Raw genomic sequence first — 21,813 nt, 5'->3', positions numbered from 1 at the left:
CACTGCTCATTACTGCAAAGAATCAGAATTTTATTAACAGAGGAAGCATACAGGCAATGAGGGAAAAGCTCATACATTTGTCTCCTCCAAGACATCCTGCAGCTCCTGGGACTCAGCTCCCGTCAGTGCGGCCCCCATGTCACTCAAGTAGATGGGGTTATCGACCACCCGTTGACCAGCCTGCATCATCTGAAGCACCGACTCTCTGACAAACACAGAACTCAAAATGCCACCATTACCACTAAAACACTATGGATACAAATATATTGACTCAGAGATGTTTTCCAATAACACTCTCACTTTTGGATACATGCAGTCACAAACTGAAAGGAAATCAAGTGTCAGGATTGACACAAATGTTCCCTTGATTGAAGAGTGGTGGAATGTAGCCTTTAATTATCAACCCATCTAAAGCAAGATGCTAGAGATTTTTTTAATCTTAAGTTACTTAAAATAATGTAGCAATTTTCCAATAAGTAAAATTAAGTAAAATCTTAAAATTAGGGTCTGTGCTCCAACTTTTTATTTCAAATAGGTCGATATTTTCAATTTTAGCTATTTTTTTCCCCATGTACCATTTACTGGCATCTGGAAGAAGCTTGTCGCACTTTGTTTCGAACTGCTTTTCAGCATTACGGAAGAGGATGCAGTGGGGAGAACAATAAAAACACCGGAATAAAGTTTGTTTTGGTCTGTGGCCTTCAAAGATGGCGCCGAGCAACTGCGCGAGACAATAAATGCCCCACATCATACGCAGTGACGTTGGTTTCAAAGCTCCATTGGGTGATGAGCGATCAATCTTCTCTACCGATCTTCTCAGTGGATAAGATCAGCCATTAGCTGTGTTTCAGGTACAAATGTGCTGAAAATGTGTAGGTATTGTGCAAATGTTGAACAAACACAATTTTGCAATTGTGGCGTTTCCGTTAAATACAAATTGCAATTAAATTAACACATGAATTTGTTTGTTCATGCAGTAAGTCACTGAAAATCATGGAGGTGACAGACAAACATAAAATATATTAATATTTCAGCTGCAGCCATTAGTGGCTGAGGCAACTCAGTAAGAAAGTAACAGTGCAGAAAAAGACTGCAGCCTGAAGTCCAACTGTTCAGAAATGGCAACACCATACTAGCTGTATGTCAGTGCTCTCAAGAGGACCCCACATTGCAACTTCAATGACCCACAACAACATGAAGAACAACTGGACCAAAAGCAAACATGAGTAGAGAATGGAGAGGCTCAGCTGCTGGCTGACCTGTAGAGGGGGTTGAGGGCAATGATGTCCCTGATGGTCTTCACAATTTCAGCCGTCAGTGCCTGACAACACACAAAGACCCTCTGAGAATGGTTGAGCCCTTTCAGGATGTTTCTGCTGCGAGTGCTGTGTGTTGGGTACCTTGACCTCTTCAGTGACCGTGAACTCCTCATGCTGAACGTTATCCACCTCAACCATCAGAATGTTGGAGTAAGGCAAAGGCTGAAGCTCTGGACTCAGGTCAGCTTCTGAAACCTGATCAACACACTTCATTACCAACATGATGGTCCTTCATTCCTACTCGATTACTAAAAATTTCATTTATAAACAGCTCTGGCTGAAACAATAAACATTTCATTTCATTTCAGAAATGAAAAGCTGATTTTTGTAGAACAGTTGACATAGTGACCCAGTAAATCACATTCAGTAAAAGTAATATTCCCATTAGGGCTGAAATGATTCCTCGAGTGATTCGAGTACCTCGATTATTAAAATTCCTCGAGGAAAATTTATCTGCCTCGATGCTTCATTACGTTATGTTTTATTTTTTAATGCACCGTGTTCCGGCCAGGTTTTTACTTGAGTTGCACAGTACTCTCACTTCCGCCTTAGATGAAAGCTAAGTGTTAGCAGCAAAACGTCCAGTTTTCAAGTTTGGCCTGGGAAGATTCGATTGATTCACTATAATGTCTGGGTTTCTGTCGTTTTTCGGGGGACCAATAAGCGTCCTTAAAATGACTGCTGCGATGCCTGGAGTACGGCAGCTTTTCTCCTCTCAGAGATGCTTCCTGGTGGCCGGTGTTCAGAGCAAACGGCGGGGAAGAGCGCTGAAGGTGTATTTATACAGGTGAGCTGATAGACTGAACACTGCGAGCGGCTGCACATTAGATTATTAACATAAGTGTAACTTTATGGATGAACCGGAAAATTTATTTCATCCCAGTCTCAACAAATGGGTGGCGGAGCACGTCGTGGCGGCACGCAGCTGGTAGATGTTTCTGTGTGTGACGAATAAAGGTGTCAAATCCCGTCACTAACATAGAAACAAAAGCTATAAATGACTGGGCAAGGTGAGAGTTCATCTATTAAATTGACTTAAGATGAATACATAAATAAAAAGCTGGAGTATATACATTTTTTATAAGTGAGCCTGCTTTTTTTATTATTATTACACTGAATATAATTTCAGATTTTTGTATAACTTTTCTTCAGCTTAGAAAGTGAGCTTTATTGTCACAGGTTAATTTTCTAAACTACAGAAAAGTTATTGTTAGCTCAAATGTGAAAAATTGGACAGATGTTGATATGTGATGTTGTGACTGCTGTTATGCTAGATTTACCAATGTTTTATTTTTTTTTTATCCGATTGCTCGATTAATCGTAAGAATAATCAATAGATTACTAAAATATTCGTTTACAATAGTATTAATTCCCATTAAATCTGTGCTTTAAAGTCATAACACCTGCAGAATGCTTAGACCTGTGAGAAAGCCAAACAGAATTACCCCATTGGGATTTTTAAAAAAGACATAAAATCATCAACTGTAGAGTGACATTCCTGAAAAAGACAAAAATCAGATTTGAAATTTTTACCAAATAAAAATAGCGCTATTCTTTTTAACATATTAAAAAGCATATTATGCATTCCCCTGGCATAAAGAGAATAAGTGAAAGAGATAACATTTAAACAACAAGAAAAGTAACTTAGTCATTGAAGGTCGTATAGATAACATACACAGTGGATCAGTACCTTATTGAAGTCTCAAACCTTAATTTGCAACATAGAATAAACTTCCAGAATAGTAGAATGGACCCACCAGGAAGGAAAAATGATTTGCGATTAATCTTGCATCAGAGTAAACATTGAGGGAATCTCCACACTGTTTATGAAACCACGGCCCCCTACAAATAAGATTGATTTTTCTATTATTGAGTCTTTTAGATGCTTGGCCATAGCTTCTGTCGGGACTCACACTCTTCTTTGCAGGTCATGGGCAAGACAGAGTCCATTTATTTTCAGGAAGTCATTTCCCTTACCAGCTTTCCATATGTAATCATGATATCTCCTTGCATCAAGCGCATGATGGTACCATGGGGGCAGGAGCTGCTGGCGATGAGCAATATCAATGAAAATCTGAAGCCCTTGTCTTTTGGAAGAACCTCCTGGCACATGTAACAGCTCTCCATCACGTCCTTCTCAGCTTCAGTGACGACATACAGTCTGAGGTTCCAGTCTGAGCTCCATCTCAGTAGTGCAAATTAAGCAGATATCATATCCTTTTCCTTGAGCTCCACACATTTTTCAACAGAGTTAATTTTCTTTTTTTTTTTTTTGTACACCTCCAGGGGCTCTTTTGTGGGCTCTAGTGTCCCTTGTATCAGTGGTCCCCAACCTTTTTAGTCGCGCGGACCGGTCAGCCCTTTGCAATTTTGCTGCGGACGGGGTGAGAGGGGGGGGGGGGGGGGGCGCTAACCCCCTCGTTTTACAATTATTAAACAATGAAATACTCCATAATACATTGAAACCAAAGAACAAAACCTTTTTACAGGCCCAAACATTTGTTTAACAAATAAAAAGTACTGTATAAACAAATTTTTTTTTTTTTTACAAATAACTACTGTACTGTAAAATAATAATTTTACTATGAACTGAAAGCGGATTCCCGTGCCCGAATTGCGGAGATCAGCCGCCCCACCGCAACCTGAGTTATTGGATTAGAACGGGAGAAAATAAAAAATGATTATGAAAAAAAACAAAACAAAGTACAGTAGGACAAATAGTGACTCACGTGTATTTCACTGCTCTTCTGACTGAGCCGCTGCAGCCTGACTCCACTCTGTAGTGTTTTTTAATTTTTTCTAAAGCCCGCGGAACAGGTGTGTTTTTTCGAGAGGAGAACATAGTTATCGGTAGTTGTTGTCGCTCTTTTTTCTTCTGGGTAAAAAGAGTCTTATAAACCGACATGCCACCATCGATTATGTTAAATATGGCAAGCTGTTTTACGTATGTGTACATATTAAACCGCAACTGTTGACACACAGGTAGAAAAGAAGCGGAGAGACTGTTTAGCCAATCAGAATGCAGAACACAATGCATGATGCAAATCCACGAAGCAGCGAGATCGCGAAAGGTCGCGGAATAGCGAGGGTTCACTGTACTCCAATGTTGTTTTGTTACTCATTCTGTTGCAAGTTGGCTCAATTTTGACGCGCAAGACGTAACCGGTAAAATCCGGTTTAGGATTTTCAAAATAAAAGATCCGGAAGTAGTTCATTATTTCTTGCGCGGACCGGTACCACTGCCTTATATGATAGTAGGCTGACAGGAAACGGGGAAGGAGAGGGGGAAAGACATGCAGCAAATGTCGTCGGGTCCGGGAGTCGAACCCGCGACGGCCGCGTCGAGGACTCTAGGCCTCCAAATACGGGTCGCGCTAACCACTACGCCACCACGGCACGCCCGTTCATTTTCTTTTTGATATCTTTTTGATAACTTTTTCTAGCATATTTCCCAGCTTGTTTCTAAAGCACACTTTTTGTGCTGACCTAGCATCTAAGTTTGTCATTTTCTCTAATTGGTGATGGGTGTGTTATTGCCCCTTTCAGTTTTTTCATCCTGTCAGGACGCAGCTTATAGTATCAGACCCTTTCTTTTTTGCTTTGTTGCTGTGGAAGGTAACAGCAGCGTTAGCATGCTGTCTCCCAGTCTTTGCCTGTTCTTTGGACTTCACACTTTTCAGTTTTTTATTTGAAAAATATGCTTTGAATCATGTATAATTTTCCTTCTACTTGACAACTGTATGACACTTTGTGTTAGTCTTTCACATTAAATTCCAATGAAATATTCATGTTTGTGGTTGTAATGTGACAAAATATGTAAAAGTTGAAGGGGTATAAATGGGGCGACGGTTCGATTCCCGGTCCGCCCACCCTTGTCATTTGTGTCCTTGGGCAAGACACTTCATCCAGCTTGCCTGCTGGTGTTGGTCAGAAGGGCCAGTGGCGCAAAATTGCAGCTTTGCTTCTGTCAGTCAGCCTCAGAGGAGCTGTAGCTACAATCTAGTAGCGTGTTAATTTGCTGTTTGAGATTTCAATTTGAGATAAAAAGGGCACTATGAATAAAATTGACTATTACATCATTATTACTTCAGCAAGCCACTGTATGGTTAAATGTCGTAGAAGTCAATACTATTCAACAGAGACCCATATAAAATATTTTGATCAACATGACAAAGGCAATTGAAAATGTTGGAAAAAGCAGATAATTATACATAATCACTTGCATGATATACAAAAGCATTTGCAACTTGTTGAAAGAAATAAAACTGCTTTCTGATGTGAACCACTGACAAAATGATTTCAAGATTGACAAGACATTTTGAGAATCTCAATTCTGTTCTGAGAAATGCACAAAGTCCACCCAGAAAAGTTGAGGGGGAAACTGTAATTCATCAATATAATACGATCAGAAAAATGGCACAAGCTCCCAAAATTCACAAGATGGGCATGAGGAGGAATCTAGTTTAGACTATTATTTGTTTGAAATGCTTCTTGCTGTTTTGACAGCACTGAACTGACCTTGTTCTCCAGCTGCTCTGCCAGGGAGGTCGGCTGGTCCTTACGACTGCGTTTGGACTTCCGTCTTGCCGTAGCTTTGACCTGAGGCTCTGGTTCAGACTCTGACCAGTCAGAGGACGCCAACATGTCCTCAGCTTCCACTTCCAGTTGTCTTGTTATCCGAATCCTGATGAACCAGAGCACAGAATCAGCAGAGCTGTACACATGGAGACGGTTTAAGATGGTATCAGCAGACCTGGATCTGACCTGCGGTGGCCCATAACGATCATCCTCAGCTTGTCTCCTAAATCCTGCATCTCATGGATCTGAACAAAGGTCCCAGTGGAGTGGATGGAGTCCAGGGATTCGACCACATCCGACTCATTACTGGAAGACACAACAGCAGTCATTGAACCTGATTGGTTCACTGATAGGTTCAAGCAGTTAGCAAATATCAAAAGGACAAATCATGTTCTTTGTGAACTCAAATCAAGAGAAAAATAATAGAAGCATTTCTGACTTACTTATCATCCTTCTTCATAAAGACTCCAGCGTAAGGCTGAGCGAGGCGCACCTTCCTCCTCAGCAGCTCCATCAGGGCCTTGTTCTTCACCTAGCAGCACATGCAGGAAGAACCTGAAGCATCATTTCAGGAGACCGGTGCCTGGATGGAACTTTGAAGCTGTCATCTTTTCATCACGTTTTGCCAATAACCCTGCCTTTTCCCCCTTCAGCATCAGCTCTGTTTAGCTTGGAGTGGCTCCAACCACCTCCACCTCTACCCAATTCAGGCAGTAACACAGGACATGAATAGTTCTGGTATTGAGATATTTGGAGGGTAAACTTTTTTAGATGTCCATAATACATTATAACCAGCAGAGAAGGGATGTCAAACTCATTTTCATTTTGGCCCGCATCAACATCATGAATGTCTTCAAAGGGACATTGTGCCAAAATGAATTGATAAATTCCATTAAATTGTTAAAATATAATTAAATAGCCGTGTCTGCTTTCGATGAGTTCTTCTTAAAATTAAATAACTGGTCTCTACTAGCGCCTCATAAATTAAATCTACTTCTTTGTCCCTCTGCATCCAGCAGAGATGTGCAGAGCAACTGCTTTAGCTCGTCATGCAGGGCTGGTTCAAGTGGTATGGGGTCTCGAGCAGAATTTGACTTGGGGCCCCTCTGCCTGCTAAGATCATCAGTACCACTAAGAACATTTCACCATGGACTTAGTGAAATCTGGGAAAGTGTCTCTTGTTTAATTGGCCAAACTTAAAAGCACTCAGTGATAATTGTAAGTTGCTGAAGTAATAAATATATATTCACAAATAATTGTGAACAAACAGAGCTCAAAAGATTTAATTTCCAGCATCAGACTGTAGCTGTGGTAACAAAACAATGTAAACTATGAAGATTGTTCCCTGCACTTTAACAAAGTAAACTTGCCAGCTCCTTAAAATCTTTAATTTAAATGTTACACAATTTAAAATCTTTTAATTTATTCTTGCTGAAACCAAGCAAGAACATTACATTTCACAATAAATGAAATGTAATAGAATTGTCATTCTGAACAAACAAATGTTAAAATTCTAGCTATATGGTCTGTGTTAAAATATTTGCATTTATGGGGCCCCTGGAGATCTGGCTAGCCTTCAGCACCTGCTTAGTTCATTTATGCTTTGTGATCAGCAAACCATAAATTTGCTGATCACAAAGCAAATTTGTGATCAGTAAATTTGCTTAAAAGAGTTTTGGAATCTAAAAACACTCATGGGTAGGCCTGTCGCGATAAACGATAAATCAACGATAAATTAAAACTATCGACGTAATTTTAATTATCGGCATTATCGTCTCTTCCGGCCTTTTTCTCTTTCTTTTAATGACACCGAATGAAAAAGGGCTCAACTCCGGTGCTCTCCACTGACTCCTCCTTCTTCATTTCCTTAGTGTAAAGCCCAGCAGACACGACACGATCCATTTTCAAAACCTGACAGACCACTCATTAGCCGACAGAAATCCTAGGTACAACTGTTCGATCGGGTTCATTGTTGCCTTGTGGTGTCCAACAATTAGGCCTGTCATGATAGCAAATTTTGCTTAACGATTGTCTCAAAAATTATTGCGATAAACGATAATATTGTTTGACGACCTTTTTACACTGATTTAATGGAAATGACGTAATAATGCATGCGATTTCATGCCAAAGATAGATACACTTTATTTTCAAAAGAACACTAAACACTTGAGCTGATAAACAAAATAAACAAAAATAAAATGAATTCTCAGTCTCCATTAACAAAAAACTCACTTGAAAAAAAAACTAAACAACATAAAGCCAAAGTGGAAATAAATACTACATTCAACCCAAAGAGTGCAGATTATGAAGTCTGTATATTATGTTGCCCTTCAGTAATAATCAGATTTAAATAGAGAAGATGGGCACATCGACTACCTGATGCAATAGTTCACACTACATGATTTTTTGCTCCTATTTTTCCCCTTACAACAATCTTAAAACGTTGGTCTTTCTAAGATTGTGTGGTGTGTTACGGTAGATCGTCGTTGTCGCTCCGATCTAAATCAGGGGTTTTCCCCGACTGGGAGAGTTAACACAGCCTGTTGAATGTGACAGGTAGCCAATCAGAAAGGGAGGATTCTCCTCGTGCTTTCTGAGGGGAAATTACAGAGGGGAATCCCAAACAGCTGACAGGGCTCCTCCCCTTGTCATTTCTATATTCTTTGCCTGTTGAATTGTTTCCACATATCATCTCCAATGTCCCTGGACTTCGGGTTGAGTGAGCCCTGTCAGCTGTTTGGGATTCCCCTCTGTAATTTCCCCTCAGAAAGCACGAGGAGAATCCTCCCTTTCTGATTGGCTACCTGTCACATTCAACAGGCTGTGTTAACTCTCCCAGTCGGGGAAAACCCCTGATTTAGATCGGAGCGACAACGACGATCTACCGTAACACACCACACAATCTTAGAAAGACCAACGTTTTAAGATTGTTGTAAGGGGAAAAATAGGAGCAAAAAATCATGTAGTGTGAACTATTGCATCAGGTAGTCGATGTGCCCATCTTCTCTATTTAAATCTGATTATTACTGAAGGGCAACATAATATACAGACTTCATAATCTGCACTCTTTTGGTTGAATGTAGTATTTATTTCCACTTTGGCTTTATGTTATTTAGTTTTTTTTCAAGTGCGTTTCTTGTTAATGGAGACTGAGAATACATTTTATTTTTGTTTTTGGTTGTTTTGTTTATTTTGTTTATCAGCTCCAGCGTTAAATATTCTTTTGAAGAAAAAGTGTATCTATCTTTGGCAAGAAATCGCATGCATTATTACGTAATGTTTATCGTTTATCGCAATAATTTTTGAGACAATCGTTCAGCAAAATTTGTTATCGTGACAGGCCTACTCATGGGCATTCCACCAGCAGGGTATTAACTTATTCAGGGTTTAACAGATGTACAAAAATATTTATTTTAACAGTATTTTTGTGTGTTGATTTTAAGACTACAATTGTGTGTTTAAGCATTGTCAACTACTAACACATTTATCCATGTAATATTTTTATATTTCCTGTCAACGTAACATTTTTTTTTTTTTTTTTAAAACATGGTGGGCCGCCACAGAGAATTTATCCAGGATTTTAATGAACTTTCCTCATTTGCTACCCTGAGTGATTGTCAGAAGAGACAGAAAGTTGGCCACGTTTACTGTAGTCACTATGACCTTCTGAATGGTTGACTGAACCATGCAGTCAGTAATGAGGGGAAAATATCAGGCAGGATTTAACAGCTGGAGTGAGAGCCAGCTTCGTTAGCTCTCACTCCACCCGATGAAGCTGAAGTTGATTTCTGATTCCAGCTTTTGATTCAGGAAATATCTAAAGGGCGATTCCACCTAATTTTTCACTACCTTCTGCATCTTTAATCGACTCTACAGTAGTTTAAAAACTACAACACCTAGACTCTTCAAACCTGGACTGGATTATTCTGCCCTAAAAGCAGCATATTTATAACCATGTTTGGGATTTGTGAAACTTTCATCTGATTTGTGAAACTTCAATAAAGGTTGATTTTACCACTTTTTTGCATCTGGATCATACTAGAATTGCTCCAACTCCAAAACTACAACACCGAGATACTTCAAACCAGCACTTGATTATTCTGCTCTAATAGCAAATTGTTTATAATCGTGTTTGGTATATGTGAAACCTTTTTCTGATTTGTGAAACTGCAATAAAAGAAAATTTTCACCCTTTTTTTCAGTCTCGGTCACACAAGATCTGCTCTAATTCCAAAACTACAACACCTAGACTCGATTATTCTCAACTAATAGGAGAATATTTATAACCATGTTTGGGATTTGTGAAACCGTTTTCTCATTTGTGAAACTGCAATAAAGGGCCATTTTTTGCATCTGGATCATACTAGAACTGCTCTAATTCCAAAACCACAACACCTAGACACTTCAAACCAACACTGCATTATTCTGCTCTAATAGCAGAATATTTAGAACCATGATCGTGATTTGTGAAACCTTTTTCTGATTTGTGAAACTTCAATGAAGGTTGATTTCACCACTTTTTTGGATCCATGTCATAGTATAACTGCTCCAATTCCAAAACTACAACACCTAGACTCTTCAAACCTGGATTGGATTATTTTCAACTAATAGCAGAATATTTAGAACATTGTTTTTTGATTTATGAAACCCTTTTTCTGACTTGTGAAACTTCAATAAAATGCCATTTTTGCCCCTTTTTGCATCTAGCTCATATTAGAACTGCTCTAATTCCAAAACCACAACACCTAGACACTTCAAACCTGGACTATATTATTCTGCTCTAATAGCAGAATATTTTAATCCATGTTTGGGATTTGTGAAACCTTTACGTGATTTGTAAAACTTCGCTAAAGTTTAGATTACTATTCACACTTGTTCCATGAATGTTTTTCAAATTCAAATTCAATTTTAATTCAAAACCACTTTATTTATCCCAATTTGAAATTAAATGTTGGTGTAACTCATTAACTCATTAATTAATTAGATGGTGATGGCTGTTGGAAGGAAAGATCTTCTGCAGCGGTCTGCTAAGTGAAGTGAAGTTTCACAAATCAGAAAAAGGTTTCACGAATCCCAAACATGCTTGTAAATATTCTGATTTTAGTTGAGAATAATGCAGTTCAGGATTTGAGTGTCTAGGTCAGGGGTGCCCAAAGTCAGTCCTCGAGGGCCGGCATCCTGCACGTTTTAGTTCTCTCCCTGGTAGTACCAACAACCTTATCAGCATGTCAGTGTTTTTCTTAGGCCTTATAAGGAGCCATCATTTGAGCCAGGTGCGTTAAACCAGGGAGAAAACTAAAACATGCAGGATGCCGGCCCTCGAGAACAGACTTTGGGCACCCCTGGTCTAGGTGTTGTAGTTTTTAAACTAGAGTTTATTAAAGATGCGAAAGATAGTGGAAAAATTAGGTGTAATCGCCCATTTTCCCAATCGGAAGCTGGAATCGGAAACCAACTTCAGCTTCGTCTCCACCCGCTCGGTGACCTTGGAGCCACTGAAAACACGTAACGTTACATCATCCTCACCTCGATTATCTTTATGAAACGGGGAAACACCGGGTTCCTGCTCACAGCGATCAGCGGGACGTTGGGAAACACCTCCGGGACCATCATGGGGGTGAGAGCCGTCATCTGCGGTCCGCTGTAGGGAGCTTCTCCATCCCCTCCAGACTCATCTCCTCCAGAAGCCGCGTTCTCCCCACCGTCCTCCCCAGAGAAACCTGCCCCACTGGCCCGGTTACCCAAAAACCGAGCTGGTACGCTTAGTCCACAAAGGGACGTGTTGGTAGCTGTATGAGCTAGGGGTACCCCCGCGACCCGAACCCAGCGGTGGTGTCGGGTAAGCCTGCAGCCCGTGGTCACCGGAGTGCTGCCGACGGAAGACAGGGTGTTGAAGCGCGATGACGGCTGGAGCCGGAGCTGACCGGTGGCCTCGGTCAGATACGGAATCGCTCCGCTCCTGAACAGCTGTCCAGGCTTATAAGGAGTTCTGTGGATCCGCTGAACAGTACCAGCCATCTTCAAACAGGCGCCCATGTTTCTGGAGAGTTCTAAAACAGCACGTGACAAACTGACCTCCAACTTCCCTCAATCGTTTAACACACAAGATCTACTGCCGGTTAAATGTGCCAGACTACATGTGCATTACTGCCACCTGCTGAGCTGGAGTACGGAACGAAAGATAGGATAAGTGATAAGAAAACCACCAGTATTATAAATTGGCCCATCTGGTTGTATGGAATGCTCAGTCAGAGTATTCTTGCAGATAAGAGTTCGATTTAAACCTGCCATAATGAAATAGTTTATGTGAGCAACAACAGCAGTGAATAAAATAAATGTTATTCCATTTATTAATCTGTGAATGTCATGACCTATATATGTAAATTTTTACTGGAGACCTATCCAGGGTGAGCAGGCCTCTTCCCTGTTGACTGCTGGAGATAGGCACCAGCACCCCTGGTGATCCCACAAGGGATAAGCATGTAAGATGATTGATTGATTGATCAAATCAGTCAATATCAATAATTATTGATTAGTTTTTGTTTTAAATATCTAAAATACTGTCAAACTGGTGGCATGACCTTCCCCGTTTTATTCAGTATCCTCCAGCTGTTCTCATTTTCTCATTTCTCTCCATGCTGCTGTTTTTTTATTTTTAAGGAGTTATGAGGCACAATGGAAAAACCTGAAACTGCTGCACAAGTTACTCAACAGGTTGCTAGGTAACCAAAGAAAACGAGGTAGTTGATGCACCCACCTTGCCTGGCTAGCTGTGAGAGGAGCTAAAGCTTTTCCTCCGCCTACATTCCCCAGAATGCTGTGCAGTTCTGGATCAGAGTTCAGTGAAATTATCGAACATTCTATCAGACAAATTTTCTGTTTATATTGCTAACATGTCTATGTCAACATCTATTTTCATTTATTTATTGCTCAGCCCTAGACCAGAGGAGTTTTTAATTAAGTGGAAAAAATTTTATTCATTGAAATATATTTTCTAATTTAATTCACTTCACAATTAGATTTCAAATATATATTTAGATTACATATTTATTAGTCTTCATCTTCATCGTCTTCTGAAGCCTCTGCCTCCTCCAAGGCAGCTTGCTGCTCTTCTAAATCTTCTTTCAAAGCTTGCTCTTCCTCTGGGGTTGGGTCCAGGCCCTCTGTGATTTCTGGTCCATTTTGATATTCCATTAGTGGTGGTGGGGGAATGGGTGGGCTGTACACCTCCCCTACATACTTCAGACCCCATCCAATATAAATGTTCTCAAACTTCCTAAGATTGGTGAAAAAAAACCTGTTAGTTATAGTATTACCATACAGAGAGAAAACACTAAAACAAACAGCTTTATTTCGTTCTGCATTTACTTTCCACATGCATAAGCAAATGCTCCTGGCCACAGGTTAGAACGCAGCACAGCTATAGCATGCTGAAAAGTCAGTATGGTGGACACCTTGGAGCTCCATGGAGAAGTATTAAACATTTCTGAAGACACACAAGAAAAAAAGGTAAGAATCAGCTGGCTCAACAAGACTGGAGGATTTTAAAAATTTTAAAATATGTTGAACACTTCTCATAACCTGTGTCATAAAAGTGATATGATGGACCTCTTTAAGTTAAAAACAGAGTCTCACAAAAAATACCACTGATGGAGTAAGCTAAAATACCAAAACTGTGCCTGCAGCATTATGAAAACCTTTGTCTTCTGACATAATGCAACTCACAGTTATGGTAAGACGAACGTGAAAGTTCTGAGTCTGCTGGGTGCTTTCTAAGTCAAACATGCCACTAAAAGATGTTTCGACACCCAACTACACCCACAGTACTCACACATTCATATACTGGTATCCAGATTGGTAAGCAATTTTCGAGTTAAACGCTTTTACCAAGGGAATGTTTTTCTTTTCTAAAATAAAGCTTACTGCAGAATGAAAAATAAGTATTTGGTACAACTTTTCAGGTTTTTTTCCACTTAAAAAATGGAAAGGTTTTTATCATAGCTTTATCTCAACTGTGAGATACAAATTTTACAAAAAAATCCAGAGAATCATATTGTGTATGTGTTCACCCCCCCCCCCCCCCCCCCCCACACACACGCCCACACACACATATATATATATATATATATATATATACATATATATATATATATATATTTATAAATTCTCTGACCTGCATCTTGGGAGAGAGGTGTGAGCAAAGCAGGTCCAACCTCTGGCTCCACCTCTTCAGACTCTTCTTCGTTCTCATCACCTTCCTCATCCTCATTAGACTCTTCATCTGGTTTCACAGCTATGTTCACCCAAGTACAGCGGCCCTGAATCAATGATCACTCAGTAAATGTGTGGAGTAGTTGAGAAAATATTCCTGTTTCTGAGAGAAGGGATTTACCTGTTGCAAGATGTGTTGGACATGATGGACCCATGTTGACAATGATTCAGCCATTTCACTAACAGGAATGTCCTCAAAATCAGGGTTCACTTCAAAGCTGTCTCGGGGTATCTCGTCTTCCTCGTCATCTTCCTCCTCCCCTCCCTGGTAGAAACCCTGAGGACTAACCTGTGTACCAGCAGAGATCCGAGCAATCTGTGCTCTCAGATAATTAGACTCATTCCCAGGGAATGGTGGGTAGCTTACAACAGGGCTCTCCAGGTTTCCAGTAAAGAATTTACGGATCTGACGAGCAGTGTTGATCTGTGCAGGACTAACTGAGGGGAGCTTTATCCAAGGAAGACCTGGCTCTTTGCACACGTAGTAAGCAAATTTATTAGCACCTGTTCCAATGGCCTCCTTTGGTGCATCAAGTTGGGGTTTATAAATTGATTGAGGAAGAGGATCTGCCTGAAAAAAACCCACCAAAGAGCAGAATGCATTGTTTACAGAGGAATCATCTCCTAATTGTGAAGATTTGAAGGGATTGGACCTAAACTATCATGATCTACTAATGTTTATGGTTTGATTTGTTTTTGTGTTTCCTTTCTGTTTATTATTGTTCTCTCCTTCTTCAGTTCTCATCTAAATCCCAAAGAACTAAAAGCATTTAATAATGGCTTATTATTGTTGGTGATTTTCTCCATAGTTCATCATTCCTTTGTGCTTAGTTTCTTAGTTATTTATTGTGTTTTGTTTTCTGTACAAATCAGTGTTAGTCCTTCATTTGTGTGCTTTTTGTATATTAGTTTAGTTCCTATTGTGTTCCTCTTATAGTTCCCCTGGTCTCATGCTGCTAGAGCTGTTACACATCCCCTCTGATCGGCTCACTTGGTTCATTTGTAATTTTCCACCCTGCCTCATTATATAAGCTGTGACTTACTGGTTCATTGCTGGAGTCTAAATTGTTGCACACTTGCCGGGTCTGTGTCAAGTCATGTTTCTGCCAGAATTGTAATTTTTTATTTTTTCGTCATTATAGCTTTTCAGCTCACCTCTCTCTCTGGGTTCAACTAAAAACCAATCATAACATTAACAACTCAATTGCCTTGATTATAAAACTGTGATCAGTGACGCTAATCTGATAAAAAAAAGGCTTCAATCTTTCCATATATCTATCATTCAATAGATATATACAAATAATGGGCTAAAAATAATTGTTAGAACCATTTGGACCTGTATTTTATTATTATTATTATTACTATTATTATTATTGTTATTATTATTGTCACTGTAATTTATTGCTTTAATCTTTTATTGATATTCTGTGTTTTATGGTGAACTGTTTGATACTCTGTTTACTGAACTGTCTGTTGCTCCTTTTAACACTGTCTCGTGCTTGATTGATTGGACAGATGTGCACATATTTTATTCTCTTTCATCAATACTCCAGTAGGCTGACACTGTTTTAACCGTTTTATCTTGTTGTATACCAGCAGTATAACAGTATACAGTACAAGAGATAGGCACCAGCCCAGCCCCCAGGACCCTACAAGGATAAACAGGCATGGCTGGATCTGTTCCACTATATTGGATAGTGGATATTTTGTCTCACCTCCACTTGCTCATTCTCTGGATTTTCAGGCTCCTTCTCCTCCTCTGCAGGTTGATCTTCAATGCTCTCTTGCTCCTCTTCTCCCTCTCTGTACTCAGCTTCTGCAACAATATAGTTACTTTCTATTCCCAAAATCTTTCCCCACAGCCGGCATCGTGGTAGTCCCTCAGAGTCAACAAGATGCTTAAGAGCAAGGAAAATCCTCTGCATCTCCTCTCTGCCTAAACCCACTTCAGCTTGCTCCAGATAGAAAGCAATCTCACTCACATTAGGAAGAGCTGTTTCTCCCTAGAGAAAAAAAAACAAACATAAAGAAAGCTCAACTTCACAGAATGATATAGCTACTTTTAAGTGTAAGTATATAAAGCCAGTACCATTTCATCCTCTTGGGCTACTACTTCCTCTGGCTGGGAAAACAATGTGCGCTGTTGCTCTGTCAGCAGCTCAGCAGATGAAACTTGTGGAACCTCTCGCAAAGGCCCCTTTATGCCGCTGAATAAAGCTCGCTTTACATCACGGCTCATTTCCTCAACCACATCCACAGCATTTTCAGTATGCTCGTCAATCACCTTGATGAGTAACTGTGTCAGATGTTCATAGCTGGAAGAAAAAAAAGTTACTTTCAATTTAATTCAGTTTATTTATACACCAGTTCGCAACAAATATTGTCTCAAGTCTTCACCCAAAAAAAGTGGTAAAAAAGTAAATTCAATCCAGTATATATATATACTGTATATATATATATATATATACAGTGTATATATATAGAGCAATAGAGGCTCAGATCTACCACACCACACCAGACAAGACCCAAGCTGTAAGGTTGTGCAAGGAGGTCCCTGAGACAGTCCAGCACATAACAGCAGGGTGCAAGATGTTGGGAGGGAAAGTGTACATGGAAAGACATAACCAAGTGGCGAGCATAGTGTACAGAAACATCTGTGCAGAATATGGACTGGAAGCCCTGGGATCAAAGTGGGAAACACCCCCAAAAGTGGTGGAGAATGATGGAGCTAAGATCCTGTGGGACTTCCAGATCCAGACAGAAAAAATGGTAATGGCGAACCAACCGGACATTGTGGTGGTGGATAAACAACAGAGGAAAGCAGTTATGGTGGGTGTAGCAATACCAAGCTATTACAACATCAGGAAAAAGGAGCACGAGAAACTGGAGAAATACCAGGACATCAGAGAGGAACTGGGAAAGGCCTCGAATGTGAAGACCACAGTGGGGCCCTCGGGGCAGTCACCCCCAAACTGGAGCAGTGGCTAAAACAGATCCCAGGAACAACATCAGACATCTCAGTCCAGAAATGTGCAGTTCTAGGCACAGCCAAGATACTGCGCAGAACCCTCAAGCTCCCAGGCCTCTCGTAGAGGACCCAAGCTCAGAGGATGAAAGAGGGAATTTATATATATATTATTAAGGAAGAGTAATTAACATTAACTTTGGACAAAAAGTTTGGCTCCTTCTTCCTTAAAGTCCCGGGATCTCTGGCAGGCGGGCTCCGGCTGGAGGAAGTGAAACCACGACACTGCGCGTTGACGTCACAGATCACAGAGTTTAATTCCACACAAAACAACGCATGAATCAATTAACAAAGCTGCAGAGGTACAGAGATATATATTCATTACCTGTAACAGGAAAAATAGAAAAGGAAACACAAAGAAAACAAGGGGGTTAGGGGGCAAAGACGCGTCTTTGGAGAAAGCTTTTATGCCAAAAAGCAAAACAGTGGTAGCATTCTGAATTTCTGAGGCTTGCATGAAATTTTATACTGAGTGGGTGTTTCTCCAATTTAATATATTCAATTAAGGCGTTCCGCTCTTTAACCAATTAGAAACTCCCATAAGGACTAAGGAAACTTGAGAAGTCTCCTAATTTACAACGAAGTTCCAAAGGCGTCTGGTTTCTGTCGAGAGACAAGGGCGGACCAGTTAATCTTGGAGGATACCAGGTACGAATGTCCCCGGCGCCGAGAGTCTTAAGATAAGATTTCGCAGACACCCTCGGAATCTGACGTCTCTTCCATTATCTCTCCTAACGTTCTCGAAGAGACTTCAAGAAATGTTATCTTTGCAAACCCCTTTTTTGCTTTTGCACAATCAGCCCCCCAAAAGATTGAGTTCTGCCAAAATAATACATAAAATCCACAGGACAAAATAAAGTATAATTCCTGAGCGATTTTCTAATAGTAAAGAAAACATTTTCATTCAAACAATTTCCATTTGTTTCTAATATCGTCACAGATAATACAGTTTTCAAATACATTCATCATTTAGTAATTTTAAAATGAGATAATACAATCTTCAGTAAAAACATGGTATCAATACTTAGAAATTAAATGTTAAGGGGTTTCAATCTTCTATTTTGCATTAGTTTCACACCATCGCAGATGCTGGCCTCCAGCAGGTCTCCCCCCAACTGCCTGCAAGAATGCGAATTTATGGCTCTGTGTTCTAGTCGGGCAGCAAAAGGCCCCATTTAGTGATCTGCATTCTAACCCCTGTCTGTCCGGTTCAAAACAAGAGTATCAAACCTACCCTTTTTACACATGCGTAAAATTAACTGCATTAAGCACCAAAATCAATAATTTTCCTCAACAGTATATATATATATATATATATATATATATATATATATATATATATATATATATATATATATATATATATATATATATATACTGCTCAAAAAAATAAAGGGAACACTTTAAGTGTTAAACACCTGTTTAAGTGTTCCCTTTATTTTTTTGAGCAGTGTTTGTGTGTAAGGTGGCTGCCCAGGGCGCCAAACAGGCTATGACCGCCTTTGCGTATGATTCAGCTGTGGTAGCGTTCAAAACAAAACTGGACACGTTTGGGGAATTTCCAATTAGGGAGCAGAATTAGTTTATTTTATAAATTATATCTATCTTAAACTCGAAGAAGTGATCATTGATCTGCAGCTCTATTGCAGTATAGGACATAATTATACTTAATATATTATATACTGTGAGTTTTGCTTTGAATAATGATGGAAAATTACGTGTTTTTGAACAGAGAAGCTAACAGTGGAAGAAACGGTGGTGAAGAAGTAAAACTGACAGAAACATTACTTACAGATTCCGGTTGCTCTTCGTGCTGTCCTTCATTAGAAAAGCCTTGAAAACCTCGGCGTCTCTACAGTCTCTGCGTCCTAATACATTATCCATCTTCCTCAACTTCACATGGAGGCCAAAACAATTTCACAAACAACTCTCACAGGCAAGCGCAACTGTTTCTATGGTTACTGAAACAAAGTCATTGCCAGAGCGACTACTTCCACGTCACGCATTTATTTTTTTTCTCTCTCTCGCTAACTTATAATAAAGAGTTACGGAGCCCTAGGACATGGGGACTTTTTTTCTTTTGCGTTACCTCGCAAATCTCTCGTAATAATAATTATACTAGTTAGCCTATAATTATCAGTTCATGCATAATTGAACAGTAAGCGTTTCTTACGTGGCCATCGTACTTTCTGACTTTCGTAAGGTTTTTCCATGTATGAAATATCTCATTGCAAGGGCGCCAATGGGACGGAAAAGTTATGACAATTCCAAGGGCCTCGGACCAGCAGGGGGTCCGCCACAATTTTATTATTTTTTTGTTTGTTTATAGAATTTTTTTTTAATGAGGCCCTGTCAGTTACAAAATTAATTATATTGTGTTTTCTAAAATTGGTCTTAGCAATAAAAATTAAATGTTGCCACTCCCAGACCAAAATGCACACATTTACCCTGAGAGCCCCTGGATCTGCATGAAATGGTTCGTTCTTGCTTAGCAGCTTGACGGTGACAGTGTTCAGCAGCAGACAGTGGAAGACGAGAACGACTGTGACGAAGGCCGAGCAAGATGGCGGCGTGAGTGGTTTTTCTTTGCAAGCTCTCCAGAGATTGTCTATAGGGAGCTGTTATTGCTGCTTTAACGCAGGGAAACATTTATTCTGAGCCCTTCGTTAAATATTGTGCTTAAAGCTGCTTAAAAAAGACGTCCTGAAAACTTCAAAGAATGGCTGCAAGTGGTAAACGCAAATCCGTCAGTACAGAAAATACACCAACTAAGATGTCGGCTAAAAGTAACAAATCAAAGGAAGACCATGATTTCGCTGAAAACATCATAGCAACTTTAAAGCTGACGATAAACGAGAGAGCGGACGGTCTTAATTGAGCGCACGTAAAACCAACGCCTTTCAGGAACAGCAACCAGTAGCCTAAAATATAGGATTTTAGCCACTACACCTGGTACCACCTGCTGAATGTTCGCTCTGCTTCTCCTTAACGTTTCTACCAGGCGGGTTAAAGCGGCTGCTGACGGGACCTGGGCTGGAAGTGAGCGGCTGTAAATAGAAGTTATTGCAGTGTTAAAGGAAAATTCGGCCCATAGCAATTAGAGTTAACAAAATAAACATCAGCTAAAATACTGTAGCAATAATTAGAACCGCAGCATAAAGCCAAACATGCCACAATTAAATGAATCAAAATGTCCCCAAAGCACAGGCAGACTGGCATAGGGGCCACCGGGGGATTAAAGGCAGATTCCAGAGATGCTCATCACAGCGGCTGTTCATGCAGGGCCGGCCCAAGGTAAATGTGGCCTTAGACAGAACCCCCGTCCCCCCAACCCTTCCTACTAAGAACCTCAACATCACTAACATGTTTAGATATAGATAAGGTGAATCTGTGAGAGGGAGACCAGGTTTATTGGCCAAGTTTAAAATCAATCGCTGGTTATTGGTTGTTTGCTGTGATGTATTTACAAACCCAATTCAAAGACAAAGATTACAACATATTGTAGCCATGGTAACACAAAAATCAAATTATCAAGATGATTCTTTAAACTTTTACAAAGTAAACTTTCTAATTAAATCCTAAATGTAAATTTTTCCCCAGCTGAATGCATTAAATAAAATTTAATAACATTGTCCTTCTCTATAAATGAATGCTACAGGTTTAGATCTACGGTGTGTGTTAAAATTAAACCATTTCTAGGGGCCCCTGAATGTCTGAATGGCCCCTACCAGCAACTAAGTTTTCTTTGCCTTGATATATCAGTCTTACAATTGTAGATCTCAGAGGTGCTAACTCAAACAATTACCGTAAATAGAGTTAACCCCTTTGAGCTTTTTGATCTATAAAGCAGTCTGCAGCCAAGTTGTTGTAGAGGTTAAATAGATATTATTAGGGCTTAATTAGTAAAATGGCAGCAAATTTGCTTGTTTCATAACTTCATAATTAGCGACCTTCTCTCCGATGGGCTGTATAAGAACTACAGTTTCAGATCAACTCAGACCTCCAGAAATGTCAGCAGCAGAAACAGCAACATTATACCTGTTGGGGAAATTATGCTACATTTGGTTTGCATTGTCCCCACATGATGGCAATGATATAGTACGATCCAATTAGATTCTTGATTAATATTGGTTGTTGCTGTGTTGTTGTACGATGTTTTAAGTTGTTGTTCAATGTGCCCTTTTTTAACTTTGAACCCCTGACCCTCCAAAGGTCTCTGCAGGGCCCTGACCAGAACCATGTCAAATATCCAGAGGAGGAGAAGGTGAAGCAACCATGTTTGATTAATATCTATTCTTTTGGCAAAGTTCCAACTAGATTTAACTATTTAACCCTCAGTCTTATGGTACGTTCATAACAAACGCGTTCTGAGATTCAGGCGTGTCTGGTTTACATGCAAAGTCTTTCTGGAGGCGCGTCAAGGGCCGTGGCGGCGCTTTTTGGCGTCAAGCTCGGTGCGATTTGAGCCGTCTGGAGCCTTTTGAGCTTTGGGAGAGCAACTCTCCACATAGACTTTGAATGTAAACCAAGTGTGCCTGATGCTCAAAACACGTTTGGTGTGAACGCATCAAAAATGTACACGCGTCGAACTTCAAGCGTCAGACTTGTTTTTGACGCGCG

General features: G+C 40.0%; 2 protein-coding genes across 5 annotated transcripts in view; both read right to left on the bottom strand.

Annotated features, from left to right (window-relative positions):
- Positions 1-12,013, bottom strand: part of lonp1 (lon peptidase 1, mitochondrial) — a 29,572-nt gene extending 17,559 nt beyond the window's left edge. For 2 of the 4 annotated variants that reach the window (XM_023340143.1, XM_023340144.1), the window contains exons 1-7: positions 11,424-12,013; positions 6,341-6,429; positions 6,084-6,203; positions 5,838-6,003; positions 1,401-1,514; positions 1,260-1,321; positions 76-205 (exon numbers count right to left, since the gene is read on the bottom strand). In XM_023340143.1, the coding sequence (XP_023195911.1) occupies positions 76-205; positions 1,260-1,321; positions 1,401-1,514; positions 5,838-6,003; positions 6,084-6,203; positions 6,341-6,429; positions 11,424-11,933 (1,191 nt within the window). In that variant the 5' untranslated portion in view covers positions 11,934-12,013. Of the gene's footprint in view, positions 1-75; positions 206-1,259; positions 1,322-1,400; positions 1,515-5,837; positions 6,004-6,072; positions 6,204-6,340; positions 6,430-11,423 lie in introns of those variants that run through there. The other 2 variants (XM_005812883.3, XM_023340146.1) reach the window with 2 other exon arrangements.
- Positions 12,014-12,884: 871 nt separating this feature from the next.
- Positions 12,885-19,539, bottom strand: rsph4a (radial spoke head 4 homolog A). Its single transcript, XM_005812889.2, has 7 exons — positions 18,986-19,539; positions 16,258-16,483; positions 15,884-16,171; positions 14,290-14,739; positions 14,071-14,215; positions 13,266-13,383; positions 12,885-13,173 (listed from the first exon to the last, which is right to left on the bottom strand). Exons 1-7 carry the CDS (start codon positions 19,075-19,077, stop codon positions 12,948-12,950), a joined length of 1,545 nt encoding a protein of 514 aa, XP_005812946.1. The 5' UTR covers positions 19,078-19,539; the 3' UTR covers positions 12,885-12,947.
- Between the last annotated feature and the right edge of the window lie 2,274 nt (positions 19,540-21,813).

Source organism: Xiphophorus maculatus, chromosome 9 (genome assembly GCF_002775205.1).
Source record: "Xiphophorus maculatus strain JP 163 A chromosome 9, X_maculatus-5.0-male, whole genome shotgun sequence".
NCBI lineage: Eukaryota > Metazoa > Chordata > Actinopteri > Cyprinodontiformes > Poeciliidae > Xiphophorus > Xiphophorus maculatus.
This window is presented reverse-complemented; position numbering and strand designations above follow the sequence as displayed.